The 17929-nt window shown below is 38.4% G+C and overlaps 1 protein-coding gene across 6 annotated transcripts in view; it reads left to right on the top strand.

Annotated features, from left to right (window-relative positions):
• The window catches only part of TMTC1 (transmembrane O-mannosyltransferase targeting cadherins 1), a 315289-nt gene that overhangs the window by 284175 nt on the left and 13185 nt on the right, over positions 1–17929 (top strand). For all 6 annotated transcript variants that reach the window (XR_015164144.1, XR_015164145.1, XM_086401542.1 and 3 more), the window contains 5 exons: positions 10325–10427; positions 12486–12621; positions 13228–13372; positions 14302–14439; positions 15741–15863. Coding sequence is in view for 4 of the 6 variants with exons in the window: in XM_086401542.1 (XP_086257668.1) it covers positions 10325–10427; positions 12486–12621; positions 13228–13372; positions 14302–14439; positions 15741–15863 (645 nt within the window). In the remaining 2 variants the exon portion in view is untranslated. The remainder of the gene's footprint in view (positions 1–10324; positions 10428–12485; positions 12622–13227; positions 13373–14301; positions 14440–15740; positions 15864–17929) is intronic.

A 17929-nucleotide genomic window follows, 5' to 3' on the forward strand; every position in this document is an offset into this window, starting at 1 on the left:
ATGTATGACACTAAGTCACTTCAGTCGTGTCCAGCTCTTTACAACCCTGTGGACTAGAGCCCTCCAGGCTTTTCTGTCAATGGGATTCTCCAGGCAAGAATACCGGAGTAGGTTACCAAACCCTCCTCCAGGGGATCTTCGGACCCAGTTATCAAACCCAAACCCATGTCTCTCATGTCTCCTGCATTGGCAGGCGGGTTCTTTACCAGTAGCACCACCTGGGGTACCAATCTTTTTCAGATTCTTTTTCCACATAGGTTACTACAACCTACTGAGTATAGTCCCTGTGCTATACAGTAGGTCCTTGTTGTTTATCTGTTTTACGTATAGTTGGGCTCTTTTTGATGATAGCCATCCTGATTGGTGTGAGGTGATATCTCATCATGGTTTGATTTGCGCTTCCCTGAGGATTAGTGATACTGAGCATCTTTTCGTGTGTCTATTGGCCATCTGCATCTCCTCTTTGGAAGAATATCTATTCAGGTCTTTTGCCCATTTTTCAATTACGTTTTTGTTTATTTTGATATTGAGTTGTATGAGCTCTTTATATATTTTGGAAATTACCTCCTTATCCATTGTATCATTTGCAAATATTTTCTCCCACTCAGAAGGCTGTCTTTTTGTTTTGTCAGTGGTTTATTTTGCCATGCAAAAGCTTTTAAGTTTAATTAGGTTACCTTTGTTTATTTTTGCTTCTATTTCCTTTGCTGTAGGACACAGATCCAAAAAAATACCACTATGACTTATATCAAAGAATGTGCTGACTATATTTCCTCTGGAGTTTTATGATTTGTGGTTTTATATTTAGGTCTTACCCATTTTGAGTTTATTTTTGTACATGTTAGAGCATGTTCTGATTTAATTATTTTACATGTAGCTGTCTAGTTTTCCCAGCAACGCTTATTGAAGAGGTTGTTTTTCTCCACTGTATATTCTTGCCTGCTTTGTTGTAGATTAATTGATGGTAAGTGCATAGGTTTATTTATGAACCCTCTATTGTGTTCCGTTGACCTGTGTGACTGCTTTTGTGCCAGTACCATACTACTTTGATTACTGCAGCTATGTAGTATATTCTGAAGTCATGGAATATTATTCATGTTTTTGTTTTCTGTGAGGTTTTTATATGTGAGATTATATAATATTTGTCTTTCTCTGACTTATTTCAGTTATAATAATGTCCTTAAGTTCTATCCATGCTGCTGAAAATGGCAAGATTATGTTCTCTTTTTGACTGAATAATATTCACTGTGTGTGCATATATGTGTGTGTGTATGTGTCACATTTATTTATCCATTCATCCATCAATGGACACTTTATGTAGCTTGGCTATTGTAAATAATGTTGCAGTGAACATACAGGTGGAAATATCTTTTCAAGTTAGCATTTTTTGTTTTCATGCTTAATAGTCACATGTAGTTTATATCCTGTTATTTTGACTTTCCATTATGTTATATATAATATTATACATATTTTCATACTGTTAAATGATCTTTATAAATACCATTTTAATACCTACTTACTAGTTTATGAAATGATGAATTATTATATAATATCTTAACTGTTGGTCATTCAGGTTCTTGTGTGTGTGTGTGTGTGACTTTTTCTTCTTTATGATCCAGTATTTTGGATCATTTCCTAATGATAGATTTCCAGAAGTATTCCCATATCAAAGTGTATCTGCATATTTCATGACTCTCGAGATGCATTACTAAGTTGGTTTCTAAAAGAATGGTACTAATACAGTATGCCACCAGCAGTCTGTAACCTCTGTCTTGAATGTTAGTGGGACGTTTAAATGGAAATAGCATGTGGACAGGTAACAGTGCAAGAGATCGGGACTGGAAAGATAGATTTAGGACTTCAAGTAAATGCATCTATATTGTGATTAGCTAATTTATCTTAGGAGAAAACGGAAGAGTAGTGTGTAGAGGGAACCTTAAAGAACTGTTAAACCTCCCCATTTTGCAGATAGAAATATGAGGTGCACAGAATTACATTTGCTCAAGGTCATTCAGATAACTAGTGTCAGGACCAAGACTGGAGACTGTAACTTGACTCCTCTCCCACTGCTCTTTCAGCATATGATGCTGGGGTCCCAGGACTGGACTGTGGTAATAGGCTGTAGTTAATGAGGTTAGATGTACAAATATCCATGTGGAAAAGGAGAGGAAAAACAATAGACAAAACCCAGGAGAGTGGGTTGTCATAGATGTTAAATACATAAAAGGATGCAGAAGAAAGTTGCCAGTCTGTGTCTAATGCAGCACAGAAGTCAAGAAAACAGAATAGAAAATACTCTTAGGTTCAAAGTCTACATGGTCTCTGGCTTACTAGTCTCTTTTGGTTCTTCATTAGCATTCAGAACTGGCTATACTCCAGCTTCACAGATAGGGTTGTAAACATTTACAAGCCCACCATCATTTTTAACCAGCCTCCTCTTGCCATAGATTATATAGCTTGCATTACACAGCAATAAAGGAAATAAAGTTAACATTATCATCCTATAAATTATAACATTATCACTGTAAATTATTGCCAACCTATGGAAAAACTCAATTAATTAATTTGATAACACTTAAAATATGTTTCTTTAAGTGTCTGGGGATATGACTTTAACTGATACAAGAATGGAAAGAAAATTGGAACAATAAAATATAAATTAGAAGTATAGATCAAAAATAAGGTCAATTTCTCTTGTTTGACAAGTGTCATCTTTGGGGTAGATTCAGACACATATACCATTGCATGTATGGTCAGGTCACCTTGAGCTGAACCCTAACATAATTTATCGATTTAAGTATTCAATTCTTATTTATTGAGCACTTAAGTGTCACCAAGTATTAGAAGAAGTTGCAAGGTATGGGTCTTGACTCATGGAACTTAAGAGTCTAAAAGGGAAGAATACTCTTAGGGGAATAATTACCACCCTCTGCCCAACACCTCACCCAGTTGTGACAAGTGTGCAAAGAGTACCAGTGCGAGTGTCATAGGGACCCGATCTCATGTGAGCAATGGGTGTTTGGGGAGAGGATCACTGGCCAAAGAGTGAAATTCAGCTTGGTACCTTAAGAACATATAGATATCAACGAGATAAAAAATCATTAGGAAAAGTTTTCTGGCTACAGAAATTAGACCAGGTGAGGGCTGTGCAGTGGGGAACAGTATGATTCCTTCCTCTTTGGGGAGCAAAGTTGTGTGCCTGGAAGTACGTAGAATGAGGACAGAAGAACAGGAGAACCGTTTGGAAATGGCTGCTGCTGCTGCTGCTAAGTCACTTCAGTCCTGTCCAACTCTGTGCGACCCCATAGATGGCGGCCCACCAGGCTCCCCCGTCCCTGGGATTCTTCAGGCAAGAACACTGGAGTGGGTTGCCATTTCCTTCTCCAATGCATGAAAGGGAAAAGTGAAAGTGAAGTCACTCAGTCGTGTCCGACTCTTCGAGACCCCATGGTCTGCAGCCTACCAGGCTCCTCCGTCCATGGGATTTTCCAGGCAAGAGTACTGGAGTGGGGTGCCATTGCCTTCTCCAGTTTGGAAATGGAGAAAGCTGCAATTCCATGAACATGTAGCTCCCCTTCCACTCTTCCTGGTCTTTCTTTTTTTTTGGGGGGGGGGTGGTTTCTTTGGCCACCCTTTTCCTGGTCTGTTGACTGTTACACACTGTCACATTTGTCATATTTTAGCTTTTTTGATTCTTGGCATTTCCTCTTTAAAGTCATCATTTCTTTCTTAAATTGTCACAGGGTAATGTTGATCACAGTCTGCTGGTTAAGGAGAAAATTGAGGATTAGAAATGCCCAAATTCCTTGGTGAAGAGGAATGCCAAGTTAATTGATTCATTTCAGTCAAATGAGAAAGAGTGTTAGACATCAAAATATTGGCAGCATCTTTCTCATAAACGTCCATGTCAGTGACTGATAGGGGAAGAACTGTTTTACAAAGAAAATAAAAGCAAAGAAGAGGCTGAGAAAAAAGGCATCTCTGCTTTGTGTTCTGAGCCATTGTGTTTTAAAGAGCTGCTTGGAGAAGTCACTGACATGAATTTAAATGTCGAGTGGTCCTACATTTGCCAGTCTTGTAATGGTAAATAGTCATTTGGCTAATTGGGAGATCCCTGGCAGATCTGTGTGCACACATCATTGGTCAGAGTCAGAGTAGTGGGAAGCAGACCAGACGCACGGCCGTAATGTCAGAGCGCACAACCTTCCTGCTGCATCTCTGTAGGTCTTTCACCACTTTAGAACGTCACACCCTACACCTGCTACACAGTAAGAACATGTTCCAGGCCATTCATTAAGCAGCTGTTCACAAAGGGTTGACTAGGCCCCCTGTGGTCCAAGAAGGTTTGTGCAGTTTTTATAATAGTCACAGGTAATTTGCCTTTTTTACTCTCATTCTTGCCCAAGTATATAGTAATTTTTTATAAGCTACATGATGTATTCACAGTCATGAAAAGAATATGAAAATATACTCCCCTTTCCAACTGAATGTCTGTGTGACACCACATTCCTTCACATACTTTAGCTAAAAAACATACAGAAATAGATTCGTGCAAAAGTAGATATAAGAACCCAGCTATCTTCTATCAATCCAGATATTTAAAATACTTGGAAAAATAGAAAATAATATCAGTCTTCTCACTGAATTTTTTTTTTGCTTTGGAAAAATATATTTTCTTATGAATGTGTTATTGGTTGTTGGTTTATTATTTTAAGTAAATATAGTTTATTATCAGTTTATTAAAGAAAAATGCTTCATTTCTGTTGTGGTAAATGTTCATAAATGTACATCATATAAACAAAGCTCTTTGGGGTCCTCAGTAAGTTTTAGAGTGCAAACCAGAAGTTTGAAGATAGCTGCATTGAGCCCATGTCCATTTGCTCTGCTGGTTGCTGCAGTTTGAAGTATAAGAAATCTTTTGCAGACATATCAGTTGACCTGAGAGAGTAAATGACAAAAGGCCCGTTTTCAGATCTACTTCTCACTTTCCCTTCCTTGAGGTAAAAAGCACGCCACGTCGGTAATTACAGCACGTTCAGTGTGGAGATGTTGACAGCATTTTCTCTCTCTCCCCGGGCTCTTTTGTTTCCACCCCACTGAAAATTCTTTTGAGCCTTGGAGTGGGGCCCATGGCTGCACGCTGCCCATTTTTAACCACTGTCCTCGAAGGCTGATTTCATGCTGAGGCAGTGGTTGGTTGGGGACTCTGATGGCCATATTATTTGTCAGAACTATTCTCCGGGTCACAAACATTTTAAATTAAAGTTGTCCTATAAATAGCTTATATTCATTTCCTCTGGCTGTCACAAGTCAGTAGAGATTGGGAGTGATCAGCTTAGGTCAGGACATCTAGCCAGATGAGGTAAATGAAACTGAACTTGAGGGATTAAGAATACTGCTTTTGAAGATAAATGCACTGCCCTTCCAGAGAAGGCAAAATTTGTTTTAAATAAATACCTAGAAAGCATTTTTCTCCTGCACTTGTGGCTCCTTTACGTTTTTTAATAAGTGGAGTTAATCATTCTTTGAAATTTACAGTCAAGTGAAAGGACAAGAAAGACAGATATTGAAAACATTTTTCATAGACCCGAGTCTGGAGGCTGCCCTTGGGGATACCAAAGGCACAGGAATGTGATTACTTTCTCTAGACATGGATGGTCTTTTAAATCGCATTACTTCTTTGGACTTTGAAAATTGCGTTTCTAGTGGAGACCCAGCTCATAAATCCAAAAATGGATTTTAGATGAAAAAGGTGATCTCTTTGCCTTTTTGGAGCAGCCAGGAATGTGGGGGGAAAGTAAAATTAAATCAGGCACAACAGTAATTGCACTTGAAAGCTCTTGTATTTGACTTCAGCAACTTAGAATATGAGGACATCAATTTTATTCCTTTCAGGAAAAATATCTTTCAACTCTCTCACAGTTTAGTTATAAGGATATTTTTAAGATCTCAAATAGCACAGATTTTTTTCAAGCACATTTTCATATTATACAGTTGCTGGAGTTAATGGTAACCTGCATTTCCTGGCATTTGGATCTTGGCAGGTGTAGAGAATCTATTAAACACCAGTCTGGGTGTCACTCCTGTTTGCTTCCCAAGCACCTTGCTTTTGTGACACTGTTCCCAGCCATCACAGTGTCTCCCTCTTGCCCAAATCTCACTTTCTTGTCTGTGAGGGTAGAATTGTCTGTTACCCACTCTTCTGTCTCCGCTATATACTTGACACATGGGTGGTGCTACTACTTATACCCCTGGGAGATAGATGCCCAAGACCTGGGGAGGAATGAAACAAAATGCGTCTATTGAAGGAGCTCAAAGACAACTGAACTACGGAATACAATTCAATGTGAGCAGTGTAGTAAAGAGGTAAGTGCATGTGATCTTGAGCCCAGGTTCCCTGGTATTGTTGCTGTGGCCATATCAGGTGTCGCAACGCTGTCCACGTGGCATTTCCCATCAAAGCCCTTTAGTTAACCCTATATGAGAAAGAGTAAAAGTAACTTGAATGTTCATCCTTTTAATTTTTTTAATCATCTCTGATACAGAGGTCAGTAAACAATTTCTTGGAGGCAACCAGAGAAACAATGCCCTGGCTAATCTGAAACTGGGTAACCATTTCTTTAAAATCTCGATTTTCTTGTGTTATGACCAGTGTTAGTGTTTGATACTAATGCCATCTTTGTGTTTAAATGTGCTCAACAAATACTACTCCTAGTAGTAGTAATAAGGGTAGAGGCTAACATGACAAAGTGCTACTTGCTAGGCATTGTCCTGAGGGCTTCAACTGTTTTAATCCACTTAATCTTCAGAACAACCTTCTGAAATAGGTTATTCCTTTACACTTGGCAACATAGAGGGGAAGTAAAGTCATAGGGACAGTAAATGGTGGGGTTGGGATTCCAATCCATGTGCCAAGCACTGGTAGCCCAATTCCTTTTTCTAGTTTTATTGATGTACAGTTGATTTACAATATTGTGTTAATTTCTGCTGCATAGCACAGTGATTCAGTCATGTGTGTGTGTGTGTGTGTGTGCATGCACACGTGTGCTAGGTCATTTCAGTCATCTCCAACTCTTTCTGACCCTATGGACTGTAGCCCACCAGGCTCCTCTGTCCATGGGATTCCCCAGGCAAGAATACTGGAGTGGGTTGCCCAGGGGATATTCCTGACCCAGGAATCAAATCCATGTTTCTTATGTCTCCTGCATTGGCAGGTGGGTTCTTTACCACTAGTGCCACCTGGGAAGTATATATATATATATATATATATATATATATATAACTTTTTCTTTTTTATATTCTTTTCTGTTCTAGTTTATCATGGGATATTGAATATAGTTCTTTGTTCTATACAGTAGGACCTTGTTGTTTATCCATCCTATATATAAAAGTTTGCTTCTGCTAATCCCAAACTCCCATTCCTTCCCTCCTCTTCTCTCCTACCCACCTTCCCCTGCCTTGGCAACCAAGTCTGTTCTCAGTGTCTGTGAGTCTGTTTCTTTTTTGTAGTTATGCTCATTTGTGTTGTATTTTATGTTCCACATACTATAGTGATGTCATATAGTATTTGTCTTTCTCTGACTTACTTTGCTTGGTGTGATCATCTCCAGGTCCATCCACATTGCTGCAAATGGCGTTATGGTGTTATTTCATTCTTTTTGATAGCTGAGTAATATTCCAGTGTATAAATACACCACATCTCTATCCATTCATCTGTCAATGGACATTTAGGTTGTTTACATGTCTTGACTATTTGTAAATAGCGCTGCTATGAACATAGGGGTACATGTATCTTTTTAAATTATACTTTGTTTGGATGTATGCACAGGATTCGGATTGCTGTATCATATAGCAACTCTATTTTTAGCTTTTTTGAGGCACCTCCATATGGCAGCCCAGTTCTTAATCACTATGCTATGCTTTCTATAGCAATTACTGAAAACATGTGCTGAATGAATGGACAAATGAATAAATATCCAATACTACTCTCTATTAATTCAATTGGGATCATATGTAATTTGTGACTTGCCTGTCTCCATCTAACACACACACATGTACACTCACCAATTTGTGAGACCTTCAGTGGGTGATGGGGCTTCCCAGGTGTCACTAGTGGTAAAGAACCCACCTGCCAATGCAGGAGATTTAAGAGATGAAGGTTTGACCCCTGGGTCAGCAAGGTCCCCTGGAGAAGGGCATGGCAACCCACTCCAGTATTCTTGCCTGGAGAATCCCATGGACAGAGGAGCCTGGCGGGCTAAGTCCATAGGGTGGCAAAGAGTCAGACACGACTGAAGCGACTTAACATGCACACACACAGTGGGTGATATCTTCATTAAGTTTTTTTTCTTCAATAGATTGAAAAGAGATAGCTTGATATTTTTCATTCATCTTTGAGGTTTTTTTTTGTTTGTTTTAGTTTGACAATTCTTTTGAGTTTAGCAATTAGAAAACACATTTTTAGAAATATGGAAATCCATTTTTGCTGGACTGTGGATTTGCACTTCAAATAAGAGAAATCTGCCAAATTTAAACCACACTTTGTTCCCTAAATGGTACTTAAGTATGTAGATTAAGAGAGATGGCATTGGTCATTCTACCGAGAGTTAAGTGTCTTTGCCTTTCTGTGTAAAATCAAATTTAGATGTCTTGACTTCTTGTTCAGTACTCAGGGCATTTTTAGTCACAAGCTTAAGGTGTCATGTCTGAGAAAAATGATGTTGTCATTCCCTTTTCCTGTGTCTGTTTGAATGCTTAGTAGTAGTAACTTCTGATAAAATTATGGACAGTGTCCATGATCAGAGCACACAAAAGAAAAAGTTGCTCTGTGTTTTATGCCAAACCATTGCCTTTCACCTGACATTCACAGCAGTACTAGGAAGTGGTTTACTTGTGAGTTATTGTTAGAACCTGAGTGGCTTTGAGTCATTAATTAGCCATTACCTTCTATATTGTAAAAGAAAGTGTGACATGACAATCTCAGATGGTTGTGGAAAATGTGCCTAAAAGCTAATTCAGGATTATTGAAGTATGTTAAAGTGGATCATTAGAGTAGAAAACCAAAGCACCTGGAAGAAGATCTGTTGAAGCTGTGGCAATTGACGTGGGCCATGCCACAAAGGGAGGAGTTGGAGGTGTGCCTCAAGGGACCCTGTATTCCTATCGGAAGGATGCAGCTCAGAGATGGAAAGTGGAGAGTGATAAGGGAAGTAACAAATGGTTTGGTAAGCTATAGAAATATTTTTTTAAAAAAGGATAGGCAAAGCCCTCCTATAATTAGCATCAACCTCCACACCCACCTCCTTCAAAAAATTCTCTCCCCAAATTCATACAGTATAGGTGGGAGAGCTAGCCATGCAAATGCAGCTGATAGACAATTAGCCAGGCCTTCTATGAGTTTGAGCAAACTCCAGGAGATAGTGGAGGAAAAGAAAGCCTGGCATGCTGCAGCCCATGGGGTCACAAAGAGTCAGACACAACTTAGCGGCTGAACAAGCACCATAACCCTGTCTCCCAGTGAGATCACCCAGCCCAGAAGACATTCCTGTATGAATGGATCACCTGTTTTCATCCAGAGAGTTGCTGGGATGGAAGGCATCCCTTTCAAACATCTGCTTTGAAGCTTTTTCTGTAGGGCAAATCCTTTCAGATGTTCAGTTCAGTTCAGTCGCTCAGTCATGTCTGACTCTTTGCGACTCCATTAACCGCAGTACGCCAGGCCTCCCTGTCCATCACCAACTCCCAGAGTTCACCCAAACCCATGTCCATTGTGTCGGTGATGCCATCCAACTTTCTCATCCTCTGTCGTCCGCTTCTCCTCCTGCCCTCAATCTTTCCCAGCATCAGGGTCTTTTCCAATGAGTCAGCTCTCCACATCAGGTGGCCAAAGTATTAGAGTTTCAGCTTCAACATCAGCCCCTCCAATGAACACCCAGGACTGATCTCCTTTAGGATGAACTGGTTGGATCTCCTTGCAGTCCAAGGGACTCTCAAGAGACTTCTCCAACACCACAGTTCAATAGCATCAATTCTTTGGCGCTCAGCCTTCTTTATAGTCCAACTCTCACATCCAAGATGTTGCTTCTTAGTAAACATCAGCTGGTTTGTGCTGAAGGAACTAAACACAAGTATGATATCATTGATATCCGTGCAGTTGACACTGACTTTAACTCAAAGTAAGTAGTGTTTGATCTTGGTGCCTATTGCATAGCAGATGTTCAGTAAGTTATTTTCTGCTTTTCCCATTTCTGTTATTCAGTTTATTGCTGATTAAAAAAAAAAAAAAAAAACTCTCTCATGTATTTTTCTTTGTTCTTTTTTAAAGGAGAGATTTAAAGAAGCTGAGGAAATATACCTGGCTGGAATAAAGAAATGCCCAGATAGCTCAGACTTACACAACAACTATGGAGTTTTCCTAGTTGATACTGGTGAGATTAAAGAGAACCTGTTGAGATGAGATAATACTATCTAACAAGCTAAGTGGCAATCCACACAAATAATGCTTCAAAAGTAGAACTCACTGGGCTTGGCAGGAAACACATTGACCATCCCATTGTACTTGCTGTCAGTTTTCTAAATCTTCAGTCTCAGTTTGGTAAAATCTGCCCAGTTCTTATAGTCAGATCGTTCAAGAAAACTTCCCAGGTGGCCAGAAAGTGGCCTTGATGATTTAATGAGTAGCTGTCTCCTTTGAATAGCACTTATACAAGTTTATAAATCTATAATGATGAACTGTTCTCTACAATGATGCAGAAACTGCCTCTGAATCAATTTACTGGCAGATGGTAAATACTTTTCTACACCTGATTTAAAAGTCTTCAGAATTATTTCACCATTCCTTATGTGATACTAAGGAACTGTTCCATTATAATTGATATACTCTTATAAAACAGGTGCTATATAAAATATACTTGCTTTATCTCATTTAATGTAAAACTTTACTGGGCAGGAATCCGGTCTTCTTTATGATTTGCGCTCCCACATACTGTTGGCATGTGTTGAATACTTAGAAAGGATGAAAAGATACTTGAATTTAATACAAAAACACCACTTTGTTCTCATTAACTATTAGACTACCTTCCCTGCAATCAAATTCAATTTTAATTATTTTGTCGATATGAAATGCTCAAGAGGGTTTTTATTTTCTAGGATATTTGAAGCTCTTCTGTTCCATAGGACATAAATTTACATTCTGATATACCTAGGAAACATCCTTTATTTTTGCATGTAAAACTGTTTCAAAATTGTTTCATGGTGCCACCTGCTGGTTCATTAGCAACATAATAATCAATTAGGTATCAAAAATTTTACCAAAAAGGAAGAAGAGACCTCCTGTTGGCCTGATCCAGCCCTCTTCCTTCTACTTCAACAACAAAATATCCCACCCCAACTCCCAACCCCCAAATCTCACTAACCACTGTGTACCTTTCCACACTCCCACTATATTCATGCTTTTGTACTGGTATTATTCTCCCTCTCACCTGTGACCTATACATAGACCCTTACACATGCAGAGGTTTTTTTTTTGGCACCTCCTGGTCAAACTTACATTCAAAGAAGATAGACTTGAGAAGATGTCTGTGCAGGTAAACACACCATGTAGAACTTTAGACTATCCCACAATTCATTCACTTACACATAATTTCACAAGGAAGGTTCTTTGGGGAATCTCATCATACCAGAGAGACTTGATTCTAGTTCTGGCCTTTATCCTCACTTGCCCTGGGATTTTTGTTGAGTTTCCTAATGTCTTTGCACTTCTGCATCTATATCTGTAAAGTGATAATATTTTTTAATATCATTTAAATCCCAAGAGGGAACTAAATGCTTTCAAAAGACAGCTAAATAGGATCAAAACATCTGCAAAAATCATATGAGGTTGTTTAACTAAAAGGTTTTAAAATATACAGTGCATTGGACAAATGCAAGTTGGTATTATTATTATTATTAAAGTCCCATTCAATAAATACCATCTAAACCAAAACATACTATTTAAAAAGATATTTTCAAAATATAGCAGCTGCCTTATTTAAAGGAGTGTCTCAGTCACTAGGTTGCAGTAGAATAATTGTAATAGACCCTCAGAAGTTGCCTCAGGACAGTTTTCTTTCTATAATAGCACATTCTACTTTGCATATAGTGAGAAGCAACAATATCTTGTGTAAATACCAATCACTGATAATTTCAAAACATCCTATCAGCTAGGGCAATAGCCAGAAAACACTTCGATGAAAATAATATATTTAATAAAATAAATAGGTTTTAAGTGAAAGTGAACAGTGAAATGGTCCAAAGTTAGGTGGTGGCAAGAAGCCAAAATGTGTGCTAATTTACAAAGTGAATAATTTAATGGTATGGCTGCAAGAAGAATGATCATCACCAGAGGAGAAATTAAAAGAGTTCATATGTTAAAAAGGAAGAAAAAGAGTTGGTCTGTTTTATAACTAAGGCATGCTCTGCTCTTACCAACCTGCCTTTGGTTGCAGGCTTTCCAGAGAAGGCAGTGGCCCATTACCAACAGGCCATCAAACTTAGCCCAAGCCATCATGTGGCCATGGTGAACCTAGGGAGGCTCTACAGGTCACTGGGAGACAACAGTGTGGCTGAAGAGTGGTACAAACGGTAAAGGTCCTGTTTTTCACTTTGTAAGTCACCCAAAGCTCCTGCAGTTGGCCATCAAAGTCTTGGTTATTTGGAACAGATTCTTTCAGAGTACTAGCAAATTTTGCCAATGCAGGCAAAACAGATTCCCCTCTCCAGAGAACAGTACCATAAATGGTACTATGAGGATAAATGATATCCTGATTAATGACATTTTTGCCTGCCGGTTAAAATATGGTGCTAAACCAAGTTTGGAGTTTAATTCTCATTTTAGTTAGTCCATTGTTTTCTGAAGCTATGGACTTAACAACCCAAACTAAAAATCACAGTTTTAAAAATGGATCTGAATGAAAAACTTGCATACATCAAAACAAGCCTATCTCGGTGAATGGAAAAGATCCTTGGGGCCCAATTTACATATTGCTAGGTCACTAGAAACATTCTTATAGTCAGAGGATGGCACCATGATCTTTTTTTTTTTTTTTTTAACATTCTTCTTGATATAAAAACAAAGACCAGGTGGGAACAGAGTCTCAAACCATAGACAGTGGTCCCTGAATCTAAATTTCAACCTTTGGAAATGTACCTATTAGAAGAAAAATGTCCATTTATTTCCTCAAAATTCAGCGCCCTACAGGTAGCACGCAAAACTGAGATACTGTCACCTCTGGGAGCGCTGTATTACAACACTGGCAGATACGAAGAGGCTTTGCAGACTTACAGGGAAGCCGTGGCCCTTCAGCCTTCCCAAAGGGAACTCCGCCTGGCACTGGTGAGTAGACAGAGGAAAGAAAGAAGATGGAGAAGAGAAGAAATGCATGGCATGCAATACAGGGAGCTGTAGTTAGTAAGCCTCGTAATGGGAACTAGAATGCTATACTATATCCATTTAATGAATATTCATATTTAACCAATGTTAGACCCATTCACCAAACACATGGACCCTAAAGACACTTTTATGTTTTTTTTTAATCATTTCAAACCTACAAAATCTTGCAAGAATTCTATATAGCATCCTGCACATTCTTTTACCCAGATTGATAAATTTTTAGCACCTTGATGCATCTATCGCCTCTAGAGTATGTATGTGTGTATGTGTATGTGTACATGTATGTATGTGCATATTTAGATATGTATGTGCATATACATATTATTAATACATGTTATTTTTTTCCTGAGCTGTGTGAGATTATCAATCTCTTAATCTTTACTGCTAAATACTTCAGCATACAGTTTCTAAGAACAAGGACATTCTCTAACACAACCACAGAACAGTTAGGTATCAAATTTAGGAAAATGAATATTGGCAATATTTTTTATTTCAATTTTTGGATCATTACTCTTCCTTTTCCTTAGATTTACAGTAAAACAAACTTGTTTTCTTGTTTTAAAAACAGCGTTCTGTTGAAACCATAGGGAAATATTTCTCTTTCACATAGTTCACTTTTTTAAAAAGGCACAAGTCATTTCATTGAATGACTTTGATATTCCGGCCATGCATGCACAAATGCAGGCACATGCCTACATAAAGAAACAAACAACAGAAGACTAAAGTCTGTTATTAATAACTGTGATAAGTCAGCCCTCTCTGTGTGTCACAAATAGATGCTGAGCACTTTTGTGGGAAATGTTCCCTGAATGATTTCTTTGATAAGATGATAACCAAGTGCTATCTAAGCCAAGGTCCGTGTGGTTTTGCAGGCTCAGGTTTTGGCCGTGATGGGGCAGACAAAAGAAGCTGAGAAGATGACCAGTCACATTGTGTCAGAGGAGACTGGGTGCCTTGAATGCTATCGCTTGTTGTCCGCCATCCACAGCAAGCAGGAGCAGCACGACAAGGTAGAGAGCACACTGTTTGGAATTGTCTGTGTTCACGGCACAAATCGGGTGTAGCTGATGACCCTCCAGCCTGCACTCTCACAAGGGCGAGCAGTCTTGAACATTATCCCTTGGCACTTTGCACAGATACCTCCTTGACTGCTTAGACGACCCCTTGAAATGTTGTTTTCTTGGTTTGTTCTGGGTCTGAAGGTTTTATGTGGTGTCATTCAGTTTGTTTTCAGCTAACTGAATAAAGACTAACGTTGGTTTCTTTTATAACTTTTCATGTTCCCTCAAATATATCTTATAGAATCCTTATAACAACCCTTTTAAGGCATGTCAGTGGCCCTGTATTACAACTGCACTGTTTATCTTCATTTTTAAGTCACACAACCAGTAGATTCATGAACTGATTCAACAAAATATTTATCAAATGGGAATAAAGTGGTGTTGGGGGAAAAAAAGAACACAAAAATTATTTCCCTTGTCCTCCTGGAGTTTACAATCGAAGAGGAGATGAAGGTTGAACAAGTAATCACAAAACTAGTGCAGAATTATAGTTGTGTTCAGCGATGTCATGAAGAGCAGCATGGTCCCTAACGCGCATGTCCAGGGAACCCGAATAGTCTGGGTGGTAGGGTTCTCTATAGAGTGACGTGAAGTTGAAGGTTGAGTGGCGAATAGGAGTTATTAAACAAAAAAGGGCAGTGAATAGCATTCCAAGCATGAAAAGGCCCCAATCAACAGCGAATGGACTGTCTGCAGGATGGGCTTGAGGAAATAGGGGGCGTGTGAAATGTAACCACAGAGGTTGCTGGGCACTCTATCCTAAGGCTTGGGACCAGGACAAGGGACTTTTTCCTTATATTGCAAGAAGCTTGGAGGCTTTAAGGAGAAGAAAGACTTGTCAGATTTGTGCCTTGAAGGGATCTCTGGCTGCAGGGGGTGGGGTAGTGGGTGCTGGGGGCAGAGTGAGCACCAGGCCCAAGATGAGGCTGCTGGAGCGGTCCAGAGGGACATGTGGCCGGGGCAAAACATCCAACCCCGGATGTTGTTTCAACAGGATCACACAATGTTCCTATAAAGTGATCAGGGATATTTCATTGGAAATAAATAGGAAACCTGGAGTATAGGGAAATTATTTGGTCAGGGCTGCATTATTCCTCAGTGAGAACATCAGATAAGATGAAGAATGTGTTTTGATCATCACTCACCACACTAGCCAATACATAAAAACAGAAAGAATGGAAGATATTGTTTAAGTCAGTTTTTCTTTATCTAATCTATACTTACTGTGTCTTAATTTCCAACCTATACAGGCACTTGATGCTATAGACAAGGCTCTCAAGCTGAAACCAAAGGACCCAAAAGTTATATCTGAACTTTTTTTCACAAAAGGAAACCAACTGAGAGAGCAGAACCTCCTGGACAAAGCTTTTGAGGTATTAACACTTAATAAAATTGTTATTAAATTCATGGATTAAAATTAATACTCTCTCAATCTTTAATGAAATATATACTTTGAAAGCTAAGATCAATGGCATGTTGGTAGAGTGATTTTTCTGATTAATTGACATTGTAAGTTTATTTCTTTTGATAATTGAGCCTCTGGTTTTTGACCATTAGGAGTTCTACAATACCTCCGCATTATTTTCTGAATTATCACCTTTAGCTTGATGTTTAAAGCATTCCACATTTTGCCCTCTAGTAAGCTTTCCCCTCTCTCTCTCTCACTCTTCTGCGCTCTGTTTGCCTTCAGTAACCCTCTGTTTCAGCTAGACTAGTGCCCCAAGGAGCTTTGGCATTCCACATGTCCTATAACACTGTCCACCCCATCCACCAGTCCCTGCAGAATCCCGCTCATCTACCGACACAGGCCTGTGTCTCCTCAGGGAGCCCTCCCCACCATCCTTTCATCTAGTGACTTGAAAGCATCATATATTGTGTTGGGAGTCTCTCTCTCTCCTCTCCATCTCCAATCCTCTCCTTCCTCTTCCCTCTGTGCACATGCATAAGCGCTGGTTAGCTCCCTATTTCGACTGCATTTTCCTTGTGGAAAGGACTGCTTCCTTCTGTGTTCTAAAACATAGTATGTTGCATCTTAGCAGTGTTAATGTGTGTATCTTTGGAATGAAATTGATAACCCACTTTGAAATAAAAAGATATTTACAAGCATAATGAAATGTTACAGAAGTGCCATATATTTTCCTCAATAAAGCCACAGGTTATAATTAAGTAAGTCATAAAATTATGCAAAAAAGTGAAATTTCAAATGATAAGATTGTTTTTGAAAATAAATAGTAAGTGGCTTTTAAATATTATTGGAAAAGCACGTAAAGATATTTGGAGAAACTAATTTGAATGTGAATGTTAAAACAGAAACGGTGGCCTATTTGAGCAGAAACTAAATTCTTCTCTGCCTTATGAAATTTTCAATGCTGTCTTTCTTTAATTATTTATAACTTACATGATCATTTGTATGAGTACTTATATGGTATCTATATCTGTCTGTATTTTATATATTGTATTAAAAACAAAAGTATTTTCTAGTTACTTGACTAATGGATTAAATAGTCATTATGGCTTGATTTGTGAAGAGTAGGAGTAAAGCCATTGGCTAATAATAGCAGCTACAATGTTAGTTTTTTAATGTATAATTCACACTTATTATAATCTTCACAACAATCATATAAGAAAGACATGCTCATCGTCTTCATTTTATGACTGAATTGAGACTCAGAGCTTTTCTAACTTATTCAAGGTTATACAGAGAATAAGAAATAGACACTTTATTCTGCTGATAAAAATTAACACAAAACATACTCTTCAGTTACCTTTAGCAACTTTTTAGCAATACAATTTCTTAACATTTGCTTCTTTCTCTTCAAACTGAAGTAGAGGAGTGATGGACAGATTCTAGTTATTTATGGATCTGTTCAGGTGGATTCTTATTCAGGAAAATAGCAAGGAACATTAATATATACACATGGATACTTAGCTTTGTAATCAAAGACAGTACTCTTAGCCTTTAGTTTTATTTAAAGTGACAGCTCTTAAAATCAAAGCTCAATGGTGAATATACCCTTTGATGCAAAACAATGTGCAAATGTTAAAAATGTACTTCACAGATAGGACATTATGATACATGTTATTCAGACAAAAAATATTTGAGAAACAAGTAACTCTCTTCAAACACTTTAAGATCTCTCAAAAGGCAGAAGAAAAACAAAGGCTTTCTAATGATTAAAACTATCCTCTGGTAAAAAATTATTAGATTTCATTAAAGAAATACAGAATACCAGTCCCTGCAAGAATTTAAGCATGGGCTGAATAATCAGATCAGATTTTGTGAGAGGGTTAAGCTGTTTAGGAAACAAAGATTCTATGATTATAATTTTTTTCTTGCAAAGTCCATTTACAGTGAAAAGGTCTAAGAGCACCATTTTCTAGCAGATCAAGGCCAGTAGGAAATGATGCGTGTAATAGAAATCACCTGCATGCCTGGCAG

Source organism: Bos grunniens, chromosome 5 (genome assembly GCF_055505025.1).
Source record: "Bos grunniens cultivar Pamir isolate PY7600 chromosome 5, Bosgru_T2T1.0, whole genome shotgun sequence".
NCBI classification, from domain to species: domain Eukaryota; kingdom Metazoa; phylum Chordata; class Mammalia; order Artiodactyla; family Bovidae; genus Bos; species Bos grunniens.